The sequence below is a fragment of the Callospermophilus lateralis genome, chromosome 4, assembly GCF_048772815.1.
Source record: "Callospermophilus lateralis isolate mCalLat2 chromosome 4, mCalLat2.hap1, whole genome shotgun sequence".
Lineage (NCBI taxonomy): Eukaryota > Metazoa > Chordata > Mammalia > Rodentia > Sciuridae > Callospermophilus > Callospermophilus lateralis.
Genome location: NC_135308.1, coordinates 71,210,218 through 71,235,770, shown reverse-complemented (window position 1 = coordinate 71,235,770; position 25,553 = coordinate 71,210,218). Strand labels below are relative to the sequence as shown.

General features: G+C 43.2%; 1 protein-coding gene across 1 annotated transcript; it reads left to right on the top strand.

Annotated features, from left to right (window-relative positions):
• The first annotated feature begins 16,691 nt into the window (after positions 1-16,691).
• Positions 16,692-19,675, top strand: Pianp (PILR alpha associated neural protein). Its single transcript, XM_076852591.1, has 5 exons — positions 16,692-16,708; positions 16,981-17,489; positions 18,227-18,308; positions 19,090-19,311; positions 19,654-19,675. Exons 1-5 carry the CDS (start codon positions 16,692-16,694, stop codon positions 19,673-19,675), a joined length of 852 nt encoding a protein of 283 aa, XP_076708706.1.
• The last annotated feature ends 5,878 nt before the right edge of the window (positions 19,676-25,553 follow it).

The window sequence follows — 25,553 nt, the reverse complement described above, 5'->3', positions numbered from 1 at the left end:
ACTCCTGACTCAAAATTAAAAAGGACTAGAGAGGGGCCAGTGTTGTGGCTCAAAGTAGAGTGATCGCCTAGGATGAGCGTGGCCCTGGGTTCAATCCTCAGCACCATATAAAAATAAATAAAATAAAGGTATTGTGTCCAACTACAACTAAAAAATATTTTTAAAATTACATTAAAAAAAGGACTGGGGATATATGTAGCTCAATGATAAAGCTCCCCTGAGCTCAATCCTCAAATACAAAAATAAATTAGGAAACAAAAAACAGGTCTGGGGTGTAGCTCAGTAGTATAGCAGTGGTCTGGCATGTGTGAAGCTATGGGCTTATCTCCAGTACCACAAAAACACTTCTGTAATGTTTTCTATTTCATACCAGGCTTGCAGAAGGACAAATGAAAGTTAATGCTATTCTGTGTGGATTGTTTTTTTTTTTTGGGGGGGGGGGAGGGGTGGAGTGGGAAGAGGCAGTGTGCTAGAGATGAAAGCCAGGGCCTTTTGGGTGCTAAGAACTCTGCCACTGAGTTACACCCACCCCTCCCAGGTTAATGACATCTTGGAAGCCTTTCTGTTAAGCACTGAACTAAAAGCTTTACTTAATTCATTTCATATTTATAAAAATCTAATAATTATCTCCATTTCCAGAGAAACAAACTGAGGCCCAGGGCAGTTAACTAACTTGTAAGTGATGTGAAGTTGAGAAAGTGGAAAAAGAGAAAATCATAATACTAGTAGACTGAAATACTGGTAGGACTGTAAAGACTTTAAGTAGAGGTTTTTGTGCACATCTCTTGGCTTGTAATAGCAAATAGACAGAAACAGCTGGGCGTGGTTGCGCAGGCCTGTAATTCCAGCCACTGGGGAGGCTGAGGCAGGAAGATCTCAAGTTCAAAGCCAGCCTTGGCAAAAGAGAGGTGCTAAGCAACTCAGTGAGACCCTGTCTTCAAATAAAATACAAAATAGGGCTGGGGATATGGCTCAGTGGTGGAGTGCCCCTGAATTCAATCCCTGGTGCCAAAAAAAAAAAAAAAGAAAGAAAGAAAGAAAAGAAAATAAGCAGAAACAATGAATGGAAAGAAATAAAGAAAGAAGTGAATGGGAGAATGAAACCAAAAACAAGGAGAAGGAATCAAAGGCATAATAGCCAAAATGTGAAGGAACCTGAGAGTCCAAACTTACCATTTTATTAATTTTATTATTTTGTGGGGGTACTGGGGATTGAACCCAGGGATGCTTTACCACTGAGGTATATGCCAAGCCCTTTTTATATTTTATTTTGAAACAGGGTCTCACTAAGTTGCTGAGGGTGGACTTGAACTTGGGATCCTCCTGTCTTAGCCTCCCAAACACTGGAAGAGGTTTGTAGGTGTGTGCCACTGTGCCCAGCACAAACTTATCATTTTTTAAAAGGAGGGAAAGAGAAAACCATGAAGAAAGAATGAGGAAACCTGGCACAGTAGTACATGACTGTAATCCCAGCAACTTGGGAGGCTGAAACAGGAATATCACAAATTCAAGGCCAGCCTCAACAATCTGGCAAGGCTCTAAGCAATTTAGTGAGACCCTGTCTCAAAATTAAAAGGGCTGGGGATATAGCTCAGTGGTAAAGTACACCTGGATTCAATCCCCAGTTTAAAAATAAAGAATGAAAAAAATATTGGTTCTATTATGTGCCAGGTGCTTTATTTACAATATACTTTTTTTTAGTTGTTGATGGACCTTCATTTTATTCATTTATTTATATGTGGTGCTAAGAATCAAACCCAGTGTCTCACACATGCTAGGCAAGGGCTCTACACTGAGCCACAACCCCAGCCCTACAATACACTTTTTATTGTCTTTTTTTTTTAACATCAATAAGGAAGGTGGGGAGAATAGAAGTTCATTGGATTAGACAAAGGGGAATAAAGGGAGGGGACGGGGGATGAAGGGGTCGAGAAAATAAAAATTAAATTTAATTCTTTTTTCTAATATGTTCTTTTTAGTTATACATGACAGTAGAATGCATTTTGACATATTATACATACATGGAGTATAATTTCCTATTGTGTTTGTACATGATTTGGAGTTATGCTGGTTGTGCATTCATATATGAACATAGGAAAGTTATGTCCATTGCATTCTACCATCTTTCATATTCTCGACCCCCTCATCCCCCCTCCCCTCCTTTTATTCCCCTTTGTCTAATCCAATGAACTTCTATTCTCTCCACCTTCCTATTGTGTGTTAGCATCACATATCAGAGAGAACATTCAGCCTTTGGTTTTTGGGGACTGGCGTATTTATTCAGTCTTTACAGCAACATTTTGAGGTGCATATTAATATCTCAGTTAACATGTGAAGACACTAATAATCACAGAGGTTAAAATGCTTTTAACTTTACTTATTTTCTTGTATATGATTTTGTATATAATTTTAATTATTTATTTTTTGGAATTGAACCCAGGGTCTTAAGCCTGAGTGCTCTGCCACTGAGCTACATTCCCAGCCCTAAATTATTTGTCAAAAGTCGCCAGTATACGTGGTGGAACTGAGATCCAAGTTTATGTTTATTTGATTCCAACACTGTGTTTAGAAGAAAAAAAAAAGAAAGAAAGAAAAGAGAAAAGAGGAGAGAGAAATAGATTATCTAGGATCTACTATTGATTTGCCTTAAACTAGCTGTGACCTTAAAGCAAATTATGCCATCTTGTGGCACTTCCTCTTATGTATTGACCAAATGAGAGATTAAATGTAAAGTCAAGTCTGTCTTTGATGATTTATGGTTCTATAACAAAGAGGAATTAGAGGGGGACATGAGAAAAAAATTTGTAAGTAGAAAAACAGATTTTGAAGAAAGAAAGGGAAGGAAATGAATTGGAAAAAAAGATTATTAAGAACAAAGAGAAAGAAGGAGCAGATGTGAGAAAGAAGAGAAAGGAATAGAAATGGGAAAAGAAGAGGGGAAAGTGGAAAGAAAAATAAAGGTCTCCATTATGAGAATTGGGATCCTAGTCAAAGCAAGAAGATGTACCCACAGAACAAAATACTTTGTAAAAAGAAGTAAAAGCTGTTACCATGTGTAGAAAATATGATATCATAGGGTTGGTGATGTAGCTTAGTGGTAGAGCACTTGCCTAGCATGTGCAAACCCTGGGTTCAATCCTCAGTACTGGGAAAACAAAAGCATAGAGAAAATTTTAAAGAATCTACAAACAAGTTATTAGAGTTTAATAAAGTCATTAGAAAAAATTTCAAAAATCAACATATAAGGCAACAAAAAGATAAGGAATATAAATATGTGTGTGTGTATAGTTTTTAATTTTTATTTTTTCAGTGCTGGAGATGAAACCCAGGGTGTTCTGCATGCTAGGCAACCACTCTATTTCAAGTCCAGAGGAATAATTCAAAATATAATTCCAAAATATAATTTAAAAATAATTATCACTTGAGAAGTATGAAAAATATCAAATACTGAGGTATAAACATAACAAAACATGTATAAATTCTGTATGAAGTAAATTATAATTTACTGAGTACTGAAGACCTAACATAAATGCAGAGATAGATCATGTTTATAGACTAGAAGACTCAAAACCATAAAGAAGTCAATTATCCCTAAAATGATTTATTGATTCAGTACAATTCTAATCAAAACCTCAGCAAACTTTTTAGTAAGCATACGGAATTGACACTCAGACATTTCAAAATTACATGGAAATTCAAAAGACCAAGAATAGCCTCTTGAAAAGGAATAAGGTGGAAAGACTCACTTTATCAGATAGCTATTCATAATTAGAAGACCATAATAATTAAGATCATATAGAGTATTAGGGTTGTAGCTCAGTGGTAGTATGCAAGAGGACCAGCATTCAATTACAGCACCAAAAGCAAAGCAAAACAAACAAACAAAACTGTATAGTATTGGCACAGATAAACTGACCACTGCAACATAATCCAGAGTCCCAAAACAGATTCACACATATATGACACTTGATTTATGATAGAATTTTCACTTTTCAGCAAAAGAGAAATGACACATATTTCATTGATGCTGTGACAATCGGATATTTATAAGAAAAACATAAAACTAAACACCAGTTTGCCTGTAATCCCAGCAACTCAGGAATATCACAAGTTCGAGGCCAACTTCAGTAATTTAATAAGGTCCTAAGCAATTTAGGCCCTGTCTCAAAAAAAAAAAAAAAAATATATATATATATATATATATAAAGGGCTGGGGATGTGGTGCCTTTTGGGTGCTAAGATATCTGTTTTTCTACTTACACATTAAGTGCTGTGGGTTCAATCCCTGGTCCCAAAAAACAATGTTCTTTTTTTCGTTTGTTCATTCTTTTTGATAACAGGGATTGAACCCAGGGGCACTTAACCACTGAACCATATCCCCATCTCTTCTTATTTTGAGACAGGGTCTGGCTAAATTGCTGAGGCAGACTTTGAACTTGCAATCTTCCTGCCTTAGCCTCCATATCCTATGGGATTACAGGCATGCACTACCATGCCTGATTTGAGATTTAAGCTAACACTTCACAAAAGAGGAAATCCACAAGGTCAACAACAACAACAAAAATTTTGCTCATCCTTATTGGTAATCAGAGAAATGCAAATTGAAGCCATGATGAATATCATGTATACATCAGAATTGCTAAAATTAATGTATGAAAATATCAACTGTTGACAGGAATATGAAGCAAAGAAACTCTCATGTACAGGTAATGAGAATACAACTGGATAAAACACTTTGGAAAAGACGGTAGCATTAACCAACAAGGTAAAAGCAATTCACTCTTATGTATATAGCAAATACATACAATACTATTATATTTATATCTTCCAAAGCAAAAAATTATATTATTAATGAATGTATACTGATCTGGGAAAACTAATAAGAAAAATAAGGAATTAATTGCCATAAAAATAAGAATACTACTTACCTCTGATAGGAAGGAATAGTGTATGATTGGGGAAGGACAGACAGATCCTTTGGGAAGGACAGACAGATCCATCGAGGCTGTGTAACCACCACACAGCCTTGATGGTGGTTATTCCATTTATTAGTATTTCCTCTGTAAGTATGCATTATACTTTTTTTTTTTTAAATGGCTGACCCAGCAGGGTTCTGCATGATTTTCTAATTTATTATTTTATTTATTTATTTTTTTAGTTTTCGTCGGACACAACATCTTTGTTTGTATGTGGTGCTGAGGATTGAACCCGGGCCGCATGCATGCCAGGCGAGCGCGCTACCGCTTGAGCCACATCCCCAGCCCCTGCATTATACTTTGATTTGTTGCACTTGCCTTTGAGTATATTATATTTTACAGTAACAGAGATTTTAAAAAGCATTTAACTTGCCAGGTCTGGTTGCACACCTATAATCCCAGCAAATGAGGAGGGGTGAGGCAGGAGGATTACAAGTTTGAGGTCAGCCTGGGCAACTTAGTGAGACCATCTCAAAATTAAAAAAAAAAAAAAAAAAAAAAAAGAATTAACAAGGGCTGATGGTGTAGTTCAGTGGTAGAGCGTACCTGAGTTCAATCCCCAGTCTCTCTCTCTCCTCTGCCCACCCCCCACCTCTCTCTTTCTCTTTCTCTCTCTCTCTCTCACACACACACACAGACACACACACATACACTCACACACACATACAGCATTTAATTCAACACCCATACATAACAAAACTCTTAGTAAACTAGGACTAGAAGGGGGCTTCCTTAACTTGTAAAATAAAGTTATTCAAACATACAAACAATGGCTGGGGATACAGATCAGTTGATAAAGTGCTTGCCTCACTTGCACAAGGCCCTGGGTTCAATCCCCAGCACCACAAAAACAAAACAAAAACAAACAAACAACAACAAAAACCCCACCACAACAAAAAACAATATAGCAAATACTAATAATTAATTAATTTAGTAGTGCTGAGGATCAAATCTAAGACTTCATGCTACAAACACAATGCTTACTGGGAAAATATGGAAGCACTTCCTTTAAATAGGGGAGAAAAAAGAGAGAAGAGAAAAAACAGGAACAAGCTTATTACTACTTGTATTCAACATTGTACTAAAGGTCTGGGATAGCACAAGAAAAGGAAATTAGAGGAAAAGGAAAGGCAAACTGCTATCTTTTGCAGATGATGTGATTGCTTTTATAGAAAATTCAGTCTACAGAAAAATTATTAGAAGAGAGAGCTTATCAAGGTTGTTGACTCTAAAATCAATATTGCCAATCAACTTCATTTCTACATACCAGCAAAAAGCACTATGAAAATGTAATCTTGAAAAAAAATAACATTAACCATAATAAAAAATCAAAATAGCACCTAGGAATAAATGAAAGAGAAAATGTGTATTATCTGGATGCAGAAAATTATACTTCACTAAAAGATATTTAAGAAGACCTAAATATGGGCTGGGGCTGTATCTCAGTGGTAGAGTGCTTGCCTAGCACAGGTGAAGCCCTGGGTTTGATCCTTAGCACCCACATAAAAATGAAATAAAGATATTGTGTCCACCACCTACAACTAAAAAAAAAAAAAAAAAAAGAAAATTAAAAATATATATAACAATTTATCTTAAATGGACTTTGGGTTTAATATAATTCCAATCAAAATTCTGTGTAACTTGACAAGTTGATTCTCATATAGAGCAAGGAATAAGAAGTGACATGAGGCCGGGCGTGATGGCGCAGGCCTGTAATCCCAGCAGCTTGGGAGGCTGAGACAGGAGGATTGCTAGTTCAAAGCCAGTCTCAGCAAAAGTGAAGTGCTAAGCAACTCAGTGAGACCTGTCTCTAAATAAAATTCAAAATAGGGCTGGGGATGTGGCTCAGTGGTCGAGTGCCCCTGGATTCAATCCCCAGTACCCACTAAAATAAAAAAAAAAAAGAAATGACATGAGTATATTGGCACAGTGGTATACTATGGGAAATATCTATATCTATTTTAAAACTATAGAAATTTTGTTTTTGTTTGGTTTGGTTTGGTGCTGGCAATTGAACTTGGGGCCTGTCACATGCTAAATCACATATACTGCACCAAGCTACACTCTAGCTTACTCTATAAAATTAAAGAAAGTGCAAATTTTTTTTTTTTTAATATTTATTTTTTAGTTTTCGGCGGGCACACATCTTTGTTTTTTTGTTTGTGGTGCTGAGGATCGAACCGGGCCGCACGCATGCCAGGCGAGCACGCTATCGCTTGAGCCACATCCCCAGCCCTAAAGTGCAAATTTTTAACAGGTAACCAATGGAATAGATTAGATTATCCAGAAATAGACTCTCTATACATATGGAAATGGACCCATAACAGAGAGAGCAAAGCAGGTCAGGCAGAAGAAAGGGACTGGTTAATAAATCGGGCTTGGATAATTGATTTTCTAATATTAAAAAATGAGAAATACACACACACACAAAAAACAATTCTATATGGATTTAGGACTAAAGTATGGAGAGCAAAAGCTTAAAGTCTTTTAGAATTTCTGATAATCTGAACAGATATCGTGTAAAAATTGGAAGTTCCCAAATATCTTCACAAAGGAGTTGATTATTTGCAACATATATAACTGTTAAGAGATTAGTATTGGGCTGGGGATGTGGCTCAAGCAGTAGCGCGCTAGCCTAGCATGCGTGCGGCCGGGGTTCGATCCTCAGCACCACATACAAACAAAAATGCTGTGTCTGCAGAAAACTAAGAAATAAAAAAAATAAATAAATAAAATTTAAAAAACAATTAAAAAAAATAAAAAAAAGAGGTTAGTATCCAGCAAACCTGGTGACACATACTTAAAATCCCAACTACACCAGAGGCTGAGGCAGGAGAATCACAAGTTGGAGGCCAGCCTCAGAAATTCATTTTGAGACCCTGTCATAAATTAAAAAAAAAAAAAAAAGGACTTGGGATATAGCTCAGCAGTAGAGCACTTGCCTAGCATGTGTAAAGGACCTGGGTTCAATCCCCAGTATACACACACACACACACACACACAAAAAAAAAAAAAAAAAAAAAAAAAAAAAGTGTCTGGAATATATTTAAAAACCACAAACCAATAAGGAAAAACAAAAACAAAAGAAAAAAGAAAAACCCAAATGACCAGGCATTTCCCAGGAAAAATTTAAAGCTAATAAGCATATAAAAAGAAGCTCAACTGCATTAGTAATTAGAGAAATGATCAACAAAACCAAAATGATAGACTATTATATACTTACTGGACTGATAAAATAAAAATAAGAAGTCTAAAAATACAAGTGTTGGAGAGAATGTAGGTCAATGAGGATTCAATGATTGATGGAAGGAGAGTAAGTGGAAAACAATTTGGCACTCTCTCTCAAGATTATTATTCTTATACTTCACTTAGCAGTCCCATTCTAGAAAAACTCTTGCATATGTGCAGGAGAAAAATGCAATGATGTTCATAATAACATAAAAGGAAATAATTTATAAATCTACAATAGAAGAATAAATTATGTCTGGTATAAGCATACAGGTGGCATATTTTATTTCAGTCCATGAACTCTAGATAGATGCAAAAATATGAATAAATCTTGGAAACACATTAAGTGAAAAAACAAGTAAATATTCCATAAGACTACATATAATGCAATGTCATTTAAAAAAATTTTTTTAGCTGTTGATGGATCTTTATTTTATTTATTTATATGCAGTGCTGAGAATCAAATCCAATGCCTCACACGTGTGAAGCAAGCGTTCTACCACTGAGCCACAACCCCAGTCCTGATATTTTTTATAGAACTTGAAAGTAAGACTGAACAACATATTGTTTAAGCTTGTATCAATTTGTGAGAAAATTATATTATTAAAACAACAAAATAAGACTGGGGGGGAGTGCCTTCATCTCTCTGGAGAGTAAGCCTTTGTGAGCCACCTCCAATCCCCTGCCTGGAGCATCTGGAAGCCCCAGGTCTGCCTTAGGGGGTTGCAGTCTGCCCCCTTCCTGCTAGACTGGAGGGGATGGGGGGATCCCAGCAGAAGGATGGCATTCCCTTCACCCTAGTTGCCAAACAGTACCCCCACCCTCTGGACTTTCCTCCTCCCTCCATCCCAGAGGGCTCTGCACTTCTCAAACTCTTTTGATCTTCTGATTCCTTTGGGTTGAAACAGACCAAGTCTTCCCTCAGGCACCCAGTTTGGGGGTGGGGGGGTGCTGTATTTTTTTGACATGCCTACCTCCCACCTGTTCCTCCCCCATCCCATGCTGCCAACTTCTAACCCCAATAGTGACTCTGTGCTTGTCTGTTTAGTTCTGTGTATAAATGGAATATTGTGGAGATGATCCCTCTCTGTGCCAGCTGGTTTCCCTCCCCTCCTTTTTTAAAAAAAATTTTTTTAGTTGTAGATGGACATAATATCTTTATTTTTTATTTATTTTTATGTGGTGCTGAGGATCTAACTCAGTGCCTCAGAAGCAGTAAGGGACCTTTGATTAAAAACAAAAAACAACAAACATACAAACAAAAAACTAAAAAAAAAAAAAAAAAAAGACAATAAAAAGTCTTAAAATAACAAAATGGTAAAAAAAAAAAAAAAAAGTTTGGGGATAGTAATTATAGAAAGAAAATAGGGGATGGGAGGATGAAGGAATCCCATGGATGAAAGTCACTGGCAAACTTAGTCCTTGAATTAGGCAGTGATAAAAATCATAGAGCCAGATAGTAGAATGGTGATTGCCAAGGGCTGAGGAGAATAGAGCAGTACTGGAGAGTTATTGTTTAATGAGTATGGAGGGTTTTTTTTTTTTTTTTTTGTGATGCTAGGGATTGAACCCAGGGCCTAGTGCATGTATGCAAGGCAAGCACCCTACCAACTGAGCTATATCCCCAGCCCTGGAGTTTTAGTTTTATAAAATGAAAAGAGTTATGGAGATGATGGTGATGTCTTTACATTATGAATGTATTTAATACCATGGAACTGTACACTTAAAAATTGGTTAAAATGAGCTGGGTGTGGTGATGCACACCTGCAATCCTAGCAACTTGGGAGGCTGAGGAAGAAGGATTGCAAGTTCGAGGCCAGCCTCAGCATCTTAGTGAGACCCTGTCACAAAATAAAAAACAAAAAGGGCTGGGATCTAACTTAAGGTAAAGCACCCCTTGGTTCAACCTCCAATGCTGCATATAAAAAAGAAAAAAGAGCGGGGGAGAGAAAATTTATATTGCTATTTGCTTTATGTATACATAAAGAAACTCTGGAAGAATACATAGAAATGAGCCACATTGAGATCAGGGATGAGAATTGGAAGGGAACTGGGTGGGGTGAAAACTTTCACTCTATACCTTTCTATATATTTAAAGCTTACTTTAAACAATGTGTTACCAGTTATTACCAAAATAATGAATTTTGAAAATTAAACTGTTTATATTTGAGTTGACCAGAGAGAAAGTGAAGGAATGGTGGGGAGGAAATGTAGAGAAGGCAAATGGAAGCCATCTTCTGAGAAAGCTTTGCTGTAATGGGAAGCAGAGCAGTGCAGATGCTGGAAGCAAACACATAGCTGAGGAGGATTTTTTTTTCCAAGTATTTATTTTTTAGCCGTAGTTGGACACAATACCTTTATTTTACTTATTTATATGTGGTGCTGAGGATTGAACCCAGGGCCCCGCATGTGTGAGGCAAGTATTCCACCACTGAGCCATGACCCCAGCCCGAGGATTTGTTTTAAGGTGGGAGAAATTACAGCATGCTTGCATGCTGCTGGCAGTAATCGAGTCAGGAAGAGAAAAGTGGTGCTGCAGAAGAGGGAGGGACAGTCACTAAAGTAATATATTTGAGTGGGTGACAGGGTCTAGAATTCACATAGAAGGAGCAACAGGGCTGGGAGGTGGTGGTAGAAGTGGAAAAGATTTTCTCTGCTTTTTTCTATTTTTTTCAGAAAAGAAGCAAGCAAGATTAGCTGAAAGGGAAAAGAGTTTAGGACATTGGACATTGAAGACAGAAAACAGAAATTCAACTTGACAGATACTAAGATCCATACCTGAGTCCAGAGGTGATGATAAAGATATCATAATGGGCTGGGGCTGTGGCTCATCAGTAGAGCACTTGCCTAGCACATGCAAGGCCCTTGGGTTTGATCCTCAGCACCACATAAAAATAAATAAATAAAATAAAGGTATTGTGTTCAATTACAACTAAAAAAAATCTTAAGAAAAAAAAAAAAGATACCATAGAGTCAGAGGACTACTGGGGATTGGACCCAGGACCACCCTACCACTAAGCCATGCCCCAGCCTATCACTCTATATTTGTCTCCCTAACTAAATAATAAACTCTACAAAAGCAGTGGTGACTTTTTTTTTTTTTAAATTTAGGGGTGAGGTATACCAGGGATTGAACCCAGAGGCTGAACCACATCTCCAGACCTTCTTATTTTTATTTTTTAAATTTTGAGACAGGGTTCTCACTAAATTGCTTAGGGCCTCCATAAATTGCTGAGGCTAGCTAGGACTGAAGTCCTCCTGCTCTGGTCTCCCAAGCTGTTGGGATTACAAGTATGTACCACCATGCCCAGCTGTAAAAGGTATTTATACTAAAGTGACTATTCATCTGATAAATGTGACTGGTCCACATCAGTCACACAATGAGTTCACTGAAAGCATATCCTCAGGATGCACTAGGTTCACTGGACCAAGATGTGGCAGGTATCACACAAACTACCTCACATGGCTCCATGGTCCCATTCCCATCTAATGTGCCACTGGGAGACACTGAGAGGATGGCTCACTCATTTGGTATTTTACCTCAAAAGAAGGGCTGTCAGGGACAGGCAAGGAGGAGGACAGTCATTACAGATGCTGGTCAGAATAGCAGGCTTCCTTCCGGGAGGCAGCAGTGCCAGGCTAATGATGGTAATAATGCAGCATAGGAAGGGGGAGAGCCTGGAGGGGTGTGCATATCAGCAAAGACTCAACCTGAAGCTGTGGGCAGAGATGAGGGAGAGCAGGCAGATAGACAGGAAATTCAAGATAAGAGCAGAGGAGAAAAGGAAAAGAGTTTAGAGTGGGTAAGGTCCTAGAAGGAGTTCACTAAGCAATAAATATTGAGTATCTGTCATGTGCCATGGTACTGTAGTTGGTAGTATAGGATGTAGTTGGGATCTAGGGTGAAAAGATCTAGGGTGAGTCTTTGATCTCAAGCGTATGTGGGAACAGACATTAAAGAGATATAAGATCATTCCAGAAAGCAATGGGTCTGAAAGACAATGAAACAATGATGAAGCAGAATTTGGGGACCACATTAGATTTTTTTTTTTTTTGTATGTGTGTGTGTTGTGGTGCTGGGCATTAAACTTGGGGCCTTGTGCATGCTAGACAAATGCTTTATTACTGAGATGTGCCCCCAGCCCCCGACTTTAGATTGGGAGTAGAGATCTGAATGGCAAGAAGAAGTCAATCAGGTAAAGATGGAGAAAGGGGTAGCAAAATATTTCAGGAAAAGGGACTCAAAGTGCAGGGTTGTTAAGAAGATAATTTCTGATGTTCTAGAACAGTAAGAAATCTGATTTGAGCCAGGTGTGGTAGCCCAGGCCTATAAACCTAGGTAATTGGAAAGTTGAGATGGGAGAATCACAAGTTCGATTCCAGTTTGGGGAACTTAATGAGACTATTTCAAAATAAAAAAATAAAAGAGCTGAGGTTGTAGTGCAGTGGTAGAGTGCTTGCCCAGTATATATAAGGCTCTGTGTTGATTCCTTACTACTTGTCCCCAGCCTACACAAAGAAGTCTGATTTGTCTTTGTGTATGAATGGGAGTACAAGTTGGTGGGCTTCTCCGTACAAGGTGTTCAGATTTATTCTAACTATAATAAAAAGCCACTTGAACTTTTAAACAAATAAAAGCATGATATGATTTAGATTTTTGAAGTATTATTAATATTGTGAAGACTAGTTTGTAAAGGATAAGGGCAGAAATGAGGGACCAGTAAAGAAGCTACTGTGATATTCCACATGAAAGTTGATAGCTTGGACCAGGACTATAGCAACAAAGATGAAGAAAGGGGCATGAATTTAGGACATATGTTGGATGCAAAGCCCATAGAACTTGCTGGGGAACTAAACTAAAGGAAGAAATCAGTGGGAAAAAAAAAAAAAATTTTAACCTTAACTAGGTTTTTAACCTTAACTAGGAATTCTCATGTCCCCGCATGGGGAACACTGGGAGAGCAATGGATTGCGGGTGGGAGCATTCAAGACATCTATTCCAGTCACATTAGTTTTTCATGGCTATTAGACATCCAAGTGGAGATGTCAAGTAGGCTGTTGTATAAATGTGTCTGGTGCTCTGGATATAAATTTAGGACTCACTGACATTTACATAGTATTTAAGCCCTGGGACTGGATGAGATCACTGGACAGAGAATGTAGAAAGAGAAGGCCAAGTCCTAGAAGGCTCCAACGTTTAGAGGCCAGAGCTGAGGAAGACTAGGAAAGAACAGCCAGTGGATGGCAACTAGGAAGAGTGCAGTATCCTAGAAATGCAACAAGGACAAACAGGGTAACATAAAAGAAGAGTATGGGGCATGATAGGTTGGGAGTAGGGCTAGGGAAGTCTACATTTGGTAGAGAGTTTAGGGAAGGCCTGCCAGAAAAAACTGGAGCTAAATGAAACTGGAATAAAAAAGGTGAGTTATTGTGAAATGTCAAGGAAAAGTATTCCAGATAGTGGGAACAGCAAATGTAAAAGCTCTGAGGTAGATTCAGTTTGTCTTCTAGATCAGATCCACTGAGGCTGAGACATAGAGATCTTTAGGGAAGAAAATCAGATACACCCAGGGACCAGGTTTTATGCGGCCCTGTAAGTCACAGTAAGGAGTTTGGATATTGTGAGTACTGGAAAAGCCAAGTAGAGTAATTGGGACCTGATCCACTTATTTTAAAGATCATTTGGGTTGCTTCAGGGAGAATGCCTTGTAGCAGAGTCAGCGATAAATAGGGGATACGCTGTTGAGATACTCCAATGATGTTGTAGGGTCTTTTCCTCAGTCCCTCTCTGCACTATATCCCCACAGCCTTGAGCTCGGCCCTTCTCTACCAGGGCAACACAGAGTTGAGTACTCAGGAATATTGGGTGACTCAGAATCTCAGAACTACCTGGGGCAATCGTGTGTGTCTTTGGAGTTCGGTGAGGGGCGGGAAGCCCACCATCAGAACCCGAAGAATTGGAAGTCATCCCCCTTCAAACCCTCGCTGCCTTCTCCAGTCCTCCACCATGAAATCGCTGGTCTCGACTTCTGCAGCGCGGCAGCAGGAGGGTTAACCCGTGAGTGGCCTACAGACAGGAGGGGGAGAGGCGGAGACCGAGCCGTAAAAGCCGCGCCGAGCATAGCCGAGCTGAGTCGAACCCAGCCGAGGCGAGCATCTCCCGCCGCCACCGCCCTGAGCCCCGGGCGCCCGCCCCCCTCCGGCTCCAGCGCCTTGCAGCGGGCCAAACCTCCCGACCATGCCTCGTGCCCCACCTGCTTCTGCGACCCCCCAGTCCGGCGCAACCTCGAATGCCTGCAGTCGTCTTATCTCCGCACTAGGCATGCAGGTGAGTGAAGGGGACCCTCACGTCCCCACCCGGAGGGAGCCCAGCCCTACCCTTCCCGGCCCCGCGCCCTTTGGCACGACCCTCGTCGGGCCCAAGCTCCAACCCCCAAGAGCTGGCTCTCCACCTTGCCCTCCATTCCTCTGCTGTCCGGACTCCATCCTGCTCTCCCTGGTGCAGCAGTCATCGTCCTCGCGGTTGCTTCCATTCAGCCTTTGGCTTTGCCCGCGGGCTCCGGGCATCTTTCTGCCTTGGGTCCCCTTTTCGCTTACCGCACTCCCTCCCTTTGCCGACCACCTTTTCTTGGTTTTCCCCACTCCCACCGCTTTCCAGCCCTGTCCAGGAGCGGGAGCCCGTAGGATGGGCGGGATTAGGCGCAATGCTGGGGATGGGGACCGGCTCCCGCACCCCAAGGCTCCCGCCCCACCCCCAGCTCCTCTCTTGCGCACAACAGGTCGGTGAGGAGCAGGAGAGTGTGGGGGTGGCGCGCCAGCCGGGGTACTGCGGGCTTCCTGGAGGAGGTGACCAAAGGGGTATGGGGTGCTGGCACTGGAGTTGACTGTGGTAGGGAATGCATCAGGCGGAGGGACAACTGGGTCCTGGAGTCAGGTGGCCACAGATGAGCCCTTCTCCGCTCCACTGGTTTCCTCTACCATTGCTCCCTTCCCTCTTCTAGCCTCATTCTCCCCACCATGGACCCAGGCCTTTCACTTCTATTCCTTATCCCTTTTCACCATGCCCCAGCCCTGTCTCCATATCCCTTTAAATTCGAAGAAACAATTTCCAACTCCTCCATCTTTGCCATTCCCTGTTTCTCTGTCCCCCAGTCCCTTCCTCATTATGTCTTCTGTATTCAGTTTTCTCTCCTCTGTCACTCGTTTCTCTCTATCCCTGATCTATCCATCTTTCTCTCTCCCTTCCCCTTCTACTCTCACTTCTCTGACTGTTCTACCTGGACCCTTCCTTTTCCTCTTCCTGCCCCTTGCCTCTTTGCTCTGTTTCCCCTCCCTGACCTTTTATCCTATCCTTTTCTCCCTTTAGCTTCCTCAGCATTTCTGGTCTTGTGTACCCACTCTCTCCACTTCTCTCCCCAGTCTATTCCTTTTTAGGGCTGTTTGCTGTCCCTTACCCTGCACTCAACCTTGGCTTAACTTCCTTTTTGTCTCTCTACTCTCTTTCTACTCTTGACCAGCCCTTCCCTCTCCCAGCCCTTCACCCACTTCCCATCTCTCCCCACTGTCCATTACCCCATTCCCTTGCCCATACTTGCTTATCTTATTCCCTTGCTATTCTCTGAGGGTATTCAATGTCCATATTTTAAAACACATATATCATATCTTTATTCACTCTGGGGAGGCTGCCTCCTGGATCTAACACCCTCAGCTCTGAGAACATGCCCCTCTTTCAAAACCAACCATCCAGATTCTCCGAAGACTCTACCCAGGAGAGCTACATTTGAGAGGGTGGCTTCTTCTCAACTCAACCTCTCTTTAGAGGCTACCTATGCATTTGGATGATTAAACATTAAGAGCAAAATTATATTCTGTAGTTTTTCTCCCACCCACCTCTCTTTCCTTCTATTTCTCCCTCTCTTCCTCTTTCTCTCCTGAAGATGCAGATGACTCCCAGGGCAGATCATAAGAAAAATGCCTGGGACTACAAGTGGGGTGGGAGGGTTGGAAGGCTCTCCTGTGCAAACACACGCACATATTTGCTGGGATTGCCTTCCCTTCCCTCCCCCAACCCTGAGACTCCCTCCCTAGCGGTAGGTGCTCAAGGAATCACAAGGTTCTTGGCTCTAAATTAAGATCCAAGAAAAGCCTAAGCTGTGGGCAGAGGAAGTGAGAAGGAAGGAAGCCAGAGAAGAAAGAGTAGACCTTGGGGCAGGGAGGTAACAGGGACCTGGGAAGTTGTGGATGGGGCTAGGGGCTAGTGAGGGAACCACTTTGGAAGGTATTTTTTTTTTCCCCCTAAAAGAATGTTAAGCATCAGCGGATCCTGGAAGTCAGAAGCATGCCTTGCAGCCATTCACCCTGGGAGGGGAGATGGGAATAGAACTGGTAGATGAATGAGCTGGGGAAGTAGGGCTGTGGTGTGACCACCCTTTTTTCCCCCCCAGTAAAGGCTGAAAATCTGGGTCACAGCTGAGGAAGACCTCAGACATGGAGTCCAGAATGTGGTAAGTTTGGCCCAGCAGGGGGAGCTTGGAGACCACTTTCCCTGGGGGCTTGGCCCTTTCCTACCTAGGCCCATCCATGGCCTTCCATCCTGGGACCTAGCCCCTAAGACAAAAGGGAAAAGAGACCAGAGTTTTCCCAAGGCCTCCCTGCTCTCAGAGAAACCTGGAGGGAGGCAGCCTGGGATTTCTAGTGTGAGCATGTCCTCACCCCTACACAGGTCCACACCCCTACACTGGCCTGTGTCTCACCCATTTTCTCTCCCTTCTTGCAGGCCTGCTCTGCTGCTGTCCCATGTCCTTCCTCTCTGGCCACTGCTGTTACTGCCCCTCCCACCGCCTGCTCAGGGCTCCTCCTCCTCCCCTCGAACCCCACCAGCCCCTGCCCGCCCCCCATGTGCCCGGGGTGGCCCCTCAGCTCCACGACATGTGTGCATTTGGGAGCGGGCACCTCCACCAAGTCGGTCCCCTCGGGTACCAAGATCACGTCGGCAAATTCTGCCAGGCACTGCGCCCCCTGCCACCCCATCAGGCTTTGAGGAGGGACCTCCCTCATCTCAGTATCCCTGGGCTATTGTGTGGGGCCCCACAGTGTCTCGAGAGGATGGGGGGGACCCCAACTCAGTCAATCCTGGATTTTTGCCCCTGGACTATGGTTTTGCAGCCCCCCATGGGCTGGCTACTCCACATCCCAACTCAGACTCCATGCGGGATGATGGAGATGGGCTCATCCTTGGAGAAACACCTGCTACCCTGAGGCCATTCCTGTGGGGGCATGGAGAAGGTGAGGAGGCAAGAATAGTGGGAATATGAGGGGTGGGGAGGCTGGTTGAAGACTCTAAGGGAGGCCTTATCTAAGTTTTTTCAGTGAATGTGTCAGGCTGTATTCTGGCATGGATGCAGAGATGAAGATGTTTTCTGAGCCCTCAAGGAATGCAGGTCCACTGAAGACAGATGTGTAAACACTCAGGGATGAGTCAACATAATAAATGTTCTAACAGAGGCAGAAACAGGCTGTTGTTAGGAAAATAGAGAAGTAAGAGAATACTTATACCAGGGGATTAGGACACCTTCAGTGTATTGACATCTGAGCTGGACCTTGATACAGGGGGAGTATCCAGATAGAAGTATACCACAGTGAAAAAGAACGACAAGAGTGATATCTTGGCTCAGGGAGTGCCTGTAGAGGGATGGGGCCAGTGGTATAGGGTCAGGAGAGGGCAGAGACTAGGACACCTCCACCCCCTAATTTCTATGCAGAGGTATATTCTCTCTGATGTTGGTTCCTCATCCTAATCACATATACATATAACGTTAGGTGAAATACATTTGGGAAAGTGGAAAATAGCTGAGAACTTGGGAAAGTTGGTGATAAGAATAAAGAGGGAGGCTTCAGAGAAGCAGAAAGAGTTGAGCAATGTGGGTTCATACGTCAATACTCCTTAGTCTAATCCCACCCCCACTGCCTCTTGGCTCCTACCTCCTCAGGCCTCCCTACAACTTTCTCCCCACCCCAATCAGGTGTGGACCCCCAGCTCTATGTCACAATCACAATCTCCATCATCATTGTTCTTGTGGCTACTGGCATCATCTTCAAGTTTTGGTAAGCTGGCGGGGAGAAGGTTGATGGTGGATGGGGACTGAATGTTTGCAAATATTTGGAGGCTGGAACAGGGAGGGGACAAGAGCAGCAATTTTGCTGGGGTTGGGGTAGGAAATAGTAAATGAAGGCAAGACTTTGGGAAAGGTAGTGATTTGAGTAGGGGAAAACAGTGAATCAGTGCAGATTCTTTCTTACAAAGAAGTTCAAGGATATTGGGAGGAAAGGGGCATTATTTATGTGTACTGGGGGCTTTGAGGGGACATTTCTCCAAGAAACAAAAAAGTGATCCAGGCTACAAGGCTCTTTCTTAGAGCTACCAGGCAGGAGGAAGAAAATCTGGAGCTTTCTTTGCACGTATTTAATATTGGGTCACTCAGTCCTTCACACTTTACTGAGAGAATCATTAGACTCAGGTGTCCAGGTTATTAGCTGACTTTGAACTAGAACTAAATGTGCCACATGCTGTGGAGAACAGAAGTTGCTTTTCTCGCCATGCATGGGGGAGTGGGCAAATTTAGGGTGTTCTGTGTTGATGGGGAAAAGGATACTAATCCTGTGGATCCGGATCGGTTTGGGAGCATGATCTACATTCCTGAGCCCCCTGGGAATGGTTTTATGGGCCTATAGTTTCAGGAGATTTAGTATAGGGAACTGTCAGAGGCCAGTTTCTTTACTGTAGGATGTTGGAAGTCCCTGGAGAGGCTGGGGTGACCAGTGCTATAGGCCCAGAATGGGGGCTACTTGAGTGTGTGAGAGGACTTCTTTCCTTCCCATACAACAGCTGGGACCGCAGCCAGAAGCGGCGCAGACCTTCTGGGCAGCAAGGTGCCCTAAGGCAGGAGGAGAGCCAGCAGCCACTGACGGACCTGTCCCCAGCTGGAGTCACTGTGCTGGGGGCCTTCGGGGATTCGCCCACCCCCACCCCTGACCATGAGGAGCCCCGAGGGGGACCCCGGCTTGGGATGCCCCAGCCCAAGGGGGCTCCAGCCTTCCAGTTGAACCGGTGAGGGCAGGGGCAATGGGATGGGAGGGTGAGGAGGGAAGGCAACTTAGGCTTCCAGAGCTGGGATGGGGGTGTTCCCTTGGTGGGTAGCCTGGTCTTTCACAGCCCTTGGCTGTCTTTTTTGGTCTGGTCCCAGGCCTTCCTAAGGGGGACCAGGCCAGCTCCTCTCTAGGGCGGGCCCTTCCTTCTCCCACTTTCTCAGGCTCTGTGTCCTATTCTCATGCTGACCTTTAATTCTTACTCTGCCCTCTTAACCCTGAGCCCCTTTTCTGTCTTGAACTTCCCCTTCGATTGTGGCCTACCTCTTGGTTCCTGACTGTGCCCTTTCCCTCTTCCTCTCAGGATTCCCCTGGTGAATCTGTGATGCCCCCCCCATGTTGGGGTGCTGCCAAGCAGGAGGCCAAGGGGCCTGCATAGCCGCCATCCACTGAGGGTGGGGCAGCTGGGGCCACAGGGGCTCCGGGCTCCTGCCCTTGCACACCACCTGGAACACTCACTGGCCCCAAGGGCAAGCATACCTGCCCACCCTCCTGCAGTTGGGGGTTTCACATACTTGTGACTTTGGGTCCCCCATCCCTATTCTCGCACACTCACATGAAAGCCTTGCACATTCACCTCCACCCTCATAGGCCACTGCACATACTCGTGCTCCTTATGGCCACTCTTCTGTACCCTCTCCCCATCCACATCTCTTTGCTCAGCTGACTGCTCACATTCTCCCTCTTGTTTCACATTTTCTCTCTCCCTCCTTGGCTCAGTCACTGCTGAGTCCATGTTTCATGCATACCTCACCTCTCCTGAGCATTTCTGGCCCAATGTTGTGGCTTAGTGTTGCGTACTCACTCTCTGTTCATGCCCACTGGTCTAGTTTTTGTGGCCCCTGCATGCTGCCCAAGAGGTGGGTGGGAAGTGAGCTGGGGGTTCCTCATGCCCTCATCTGTCATGGCCCCATCCCATTCCATGTAATGAGTTTCAATGTCTTCTCATACCACTCCAAGGGCGCTGGTATTACCCGGAGGGCTCCCCCACAGGAAAGTGGGTAGTGAAGCCCCACTGCTAATTCTGTTGTCTGAGAGATGGATTTTGGGGAGGTGCCTGCTGCACTACATGAGAAAGGGACTCCCAGTTGCCCTTCCCTCCCTCCCAAGTCCCTTTTGTCTTGTCTGTCCTGGCTCTGTGTGTGTGTGTGTGTGTGTGTGTGTGTGTATGCGCGTGCGCCTCTCTGGAATTCAGAGCCCCAGAGCCAGTTCTCCACTTCCCAGCCTCTCATAGGGCCTCCCTCACTCCACCTAGGCTGCCAGGGACTGGAGCCAGCTGGTTCAAGGCCATCCGGAGCTCTGCCTCCACATCTACCCTTTCCTCTCCTTTCCTCCCTCCTTCATTCTTCTACTTTTACCTTCTGCCCTCTCCCTCTCCTCAGGTCCTTCCCTACTTCCACCAGTTTTTCCATCTACCTTCTTCCCCTCTTACCTGGCTCCTATGCTGTGATATATATTTTTGTATTATCTCTTTCTTCTTGTGGTGATAATCTTGAATTCTTGTGGGATGTAAGTTTCAAAATTTTCAAATAAAGCCTTTGCAAGATACTTGAATCCCCTGGTTCTGCCTTATCACCGCTGTAGAGAGGAGGAGAAAGTGGTGGGCAGGAAAGAAGAGTGAAAATAAGGATGAGGTGGAAAATTCTTCCAGGCTGGATGTGATATGGCCTGCCTACCTAGAGCAGGGGACTGATGAGGGTTTTAACTTGGGACAGAATGAAAGGAAGGGAAAAGGAACTGAAGGGAAGAGTCCTCAGGAGCACCAGTGGAAGAGAAAAACTAGAATCAGAAGCATGGCTTGCTTGTTCCTTGTCAGTGAAGGTCAGGAGACACCAAGAGAAAGGAGAGAGAAAAGGGCAAAAATTATGTAGGAGGAAAGGCAATGGACTAATCCAGAAAAGGAAGAGAGAGCTTCTAAGAAAGATGGAGGGAAAGGGTGAAAGGAAAAGAAAAATGGAGCAAAGGAAAAGGAATGTAACTGAGCCATAGGAAATGTAACTGCCCCGCTTCTTTTATTTTCTGTTTTGCTCCCTAACCTGCCCCCACCCATAGCTGCCCCTCAAAAGCTGTGCAGCATTAGAAGCCCTGTGGTTAGCTCATTAGCTTTCCCTACTCTGCCCTCTCTGAGAAAGAGGGACTGCTGGGGTGTGGGGGTAGAATCAAGGGGTGTGTTTGGGGGAGGGAACACAGGCTGCCCAGCTGGGATCAGTCACCTCTGAGGCCCCAATTTTAGGTTTGGCTCTTGTAACAACCCTATGAGAGCCCACACATCATCTTCTCAGCTGTTGCTAGGCTCTGTTGCCATGGTAATCACCCAGGTCCCATTCCCCACCCCCATCTGTGCCCCACCTGCTCCCTGGAAATGGGGTAGCCCCAGGGAGGTTAGGAGATAGTGTAGTATACAAGAGGACAGTGTGGGCTGCCTAGGACTGTACCTGCCTCCATGTGTTTATCTTTGACACTAGAATTGGGAATGCATATGTAAGTAGGTATATGCTTTAGGTGTTAGAGAGCCTCCCTGAGTCCCTGCAGCATATAACAGTGATTGTGAGGAGGAAGAAGTCTGTTTCTCCGGACTGGAGCAGAATGTATTATAGGGCATCAAACTCCCTCAAAAAAGACTGCTACAGGGAAAAGAAGCAAACAGGGCCCTGCACTGATGAACCAATGTAAAGCAGAGGTGCAAGGCAAACAACCTTCTGAGGAGGGCTGCATCAACCCAACCCCCCCACCCCCACCCCAAAGATCACAACATGCAGCTAATGGAAGACAGAGGGCTGGATGGAACCTGAGGGTACAGGTTAAGGTGCTGATGGGCTGTGAGGAATCTGAGGAGGCTGCGAAAGTTACACCCATGAACCTTTTCTGCTTTCCCCATAGGAATCCAGTTCTTGGGGAGTGGAGGGAGGAGCACTGGTACAGAAAAATACTTGTCTCAAGTGCCTGGAGAGCTTACTGGGCTCTCACCTTCAGCAACTGTCTCCCTTCAAAGGGACAGTGTGACCCTGAAGCTCATCCATATGCAAAAGGCACACATGAAGGCCCCTAATGATGAGGGAATTAATTATCCCCTGATTAGACTGCTGTTTCTCTAAATTTAAATAAATTAAAATATACTAGCAAGACACTGGAAATTCTTACCTGTTCCCTCTCCTAAATGCTACCTTCCCCATGGAAAGTCAAATGGCTGGAAAGAGAGAAGAAAGGAGACATCCTAGATTTCTGGATTGTTCTAGAAGAATTAACCCAGACTAAGTCACATTGTCATGCTAACCACGAAAAGGCATGAGGTGCCAGGCACTACCATGCATGCCTGTAATCCCAGCAATTTAAGAGGCTGAGGGAGGAGGACAGTAAGTTCAAGTTCAGCCTGGGAAACCTAATGAGACCCTGTTTCAAGATAAAAAATAAATAGGGCTGGGGATATAATCCAGTGACAAAGTGCCCTGGGTTCAATTCTCAGTACAGCAAAAAAAAAAAAAAAAAAAAAAAAAAGCAAGAAAGAAATGACATGAAGTATGAAGTCCTGGGGAACAGACCCTAACAATTCTCTCCTGTAATTGAAACAGATTATGGGGCCTTGGGAGGACCTCAGAAGGCTGCAAGTAATAGAAGACTCACAAAACAAGAGCCATATGGCTTTTTGGGGAATTGAAAGGTTCTTAAGGCCACACAAGAGAGGAACCACTGGAAACAGCATCTCATCACCATGCTTTCTTTGCCTCCTGGGCCATAGATCAAATGACTTAGCCAGGTTTCTCCTAAGCATGTTTCTGGAATGCTCACCATTGTGGCTCAGACCTAACCAGGGAATGGGGAAGCCCCCAAGAGGAGGAATCTCTCAGAGCTCAGGGTGTGGAAGTGACTCAAGATGGAAAGAGTGTGCCAGCTGGAGAACCCATGGCTAAAATTAACAGCCCTCCTCCCCCATGCCCATTTATTGCTCTAAAGCTTTGCTCTAAGGAGTTAAAACCACTTAAAACTTGCTTCTTAACAATAAGGGTAGGAGCAGGGTTGACAAAGGCATTTAGGTTCTGAAGCAGCTAGCTAATTATGTACACAGAAAAACAGGAGAACCAGAACCAGAGATTACTATAATTTTCTTCCACTTTTTTTTAATGTAATTAACCATTAGAAAGAAATAAATTTTGATACATGCTACAACATGGATGAATCTTGAATATGCTATGTAAAAAGTCAGACACAAAAGATCACATATTGTTTGATTCTTTTCACATGAAATGGCCCCAAATAGGCAAAACCATAGAGAGAAAGTAGATTACTGATTGCCAGGGGATGGGGAAAGGGAGAATTGAGAGTGACTGCTAATGGGTAAAGGATTCTTTTTGGAGAGAGAGGGAAATGATCAGTATTAGTGCAGATGGTTGCACAAAATTGTGAATATACAGAAACCACCGAATTGTACACTTTAAAATTGCTGAAATGGTGAATTTGATAATTTAAAAAACAAAGATGCTATGGGAGCATTTTAAAAATAATGATGAGGGGCTGGGGATGTGGCTCAAGCGGTAGCACACTCGCCTGACATGCATGCGGCCCAGGTTCGATCCTCAGCACCACATACAAACAAAGATGTTGTGCCCGCCGATAACTAAAAAATAAATATTAAAATTCTCTCTCTCTACCTCTCTCTACAAAAAAAAAAAAAAAAAAATGATGAAATAGTGATGGGCTGGAGCTGGGGTTGTGGCTCAGCAGTAGAGTGCTAGTCTCGCACGCACGGGACCCTGAGTTCAATCCTCAGCATCACGTAAAAAATAATTGAGTGAAATAAAGGTATTGTGTCCAATTACAAAATAAATATTAAAAAAAATATTAACAGGCGTGGTAGCCCATGCCTGTAACCCCAGCAGCTTGGAAGGGTGAGGCAGGAGGATTGCTGAGTTCAAAACCAGTCTCAGCAAGAGTGAGCTGTTATTTCTTCCACTTTTTTATACCAGCCCAAAAGTCAAAGTTTCGTGAATCAGTCATCAATAACCCATGCAGCAGCCAGGCATGGTGGTACATGCCTGTAATCCAAGTTACTGCAGAGGCTAAGGCAAGAGAACTGCAAGTTTGGGACTAGGCTAGGCAATAAAGAATGTTTCAAAATAAAAAGGACTAGGAGGGTAGCTCAGTGGTAGAGTGCCTGCCTAGCCATGTTCAAGTTCATGGGTTCAGTACCGAATAATAATAAAACCCAGGCAGGACACACCTGACCCTTTAAGTCCTTCATCTTACCAACTGTTGCTAATTAACAGACACTGGGTCCTGAGCCTAAAAAAATGTGATAAAGGGAGTAGGCACCTTTAAAAAGATTCAAACTACAATTATAAACTAAAGATATACATCATCTATTTAAATATTTAAATGTTTAAAAGCATCCTTTGCTGCTGCTTATGATTGGGGTTGGCGGACAGGAATCACTTAAATCGTCAATCTTGTTTTTTGTAAAATGAGCATTATAATTATTTGTTAGGGTTTTTTTTTTTTTTTTTTTTTTTTTTTTTTTAGTCAGAAAGGGGTCATTACTGTTAATAGGGTGGACCTCAATTCTGCTTCAGCTAAAACAAAGCTGAACCCAAAGGGATTCTGAGCAGATCATGGTACAAGCTTGTGGTAACACTCATTTACTAAAGTAATATTTATTCAGCATCTACTATTCTACTATTCATTCAGCAAAGTGTAGTTTCTTCCCTGGGGAGTTGACAATCTTATTTGAGAATCACGTACAAAAACCAATTAAGATAGATTAAAACTAAATGCTGTGGGCTGGGGATGTGGCTCAAGCGGTAACGCGCTCACCTGGCATGCGCCAGGCGTGGGTTCGATCCTCAGCACCACATAAAATAAAATAAAGATTAAAAAACAAAACAAAAAAACCTAAATGCTGTGGGAATTCACCTTTTTTGCGGGGGGGAGTGCAATCAGGGGAGTTCATATTAGATTTTCATAATGAACTGTAACTCACTTTGCAACAAACGTTTACTAACTGCTTAGTGTCAGAATCTGAGGCTAGAGCAGTCAACAATTTGAAGTCCTTGCCCTCACGGCCCTGGTACCTTAGTGGGCAAACACTTATAGCAAAGAGTGTTATATTTAAAAAGAAAAATGGGGTAAAGGGGTCAGGGATGTTGGTGAAGGCAAAGAGAAGACCAAAGCAGAGTAAGGAGTGTGGTCAGAGAGAATGGGTCAGATTTCTAT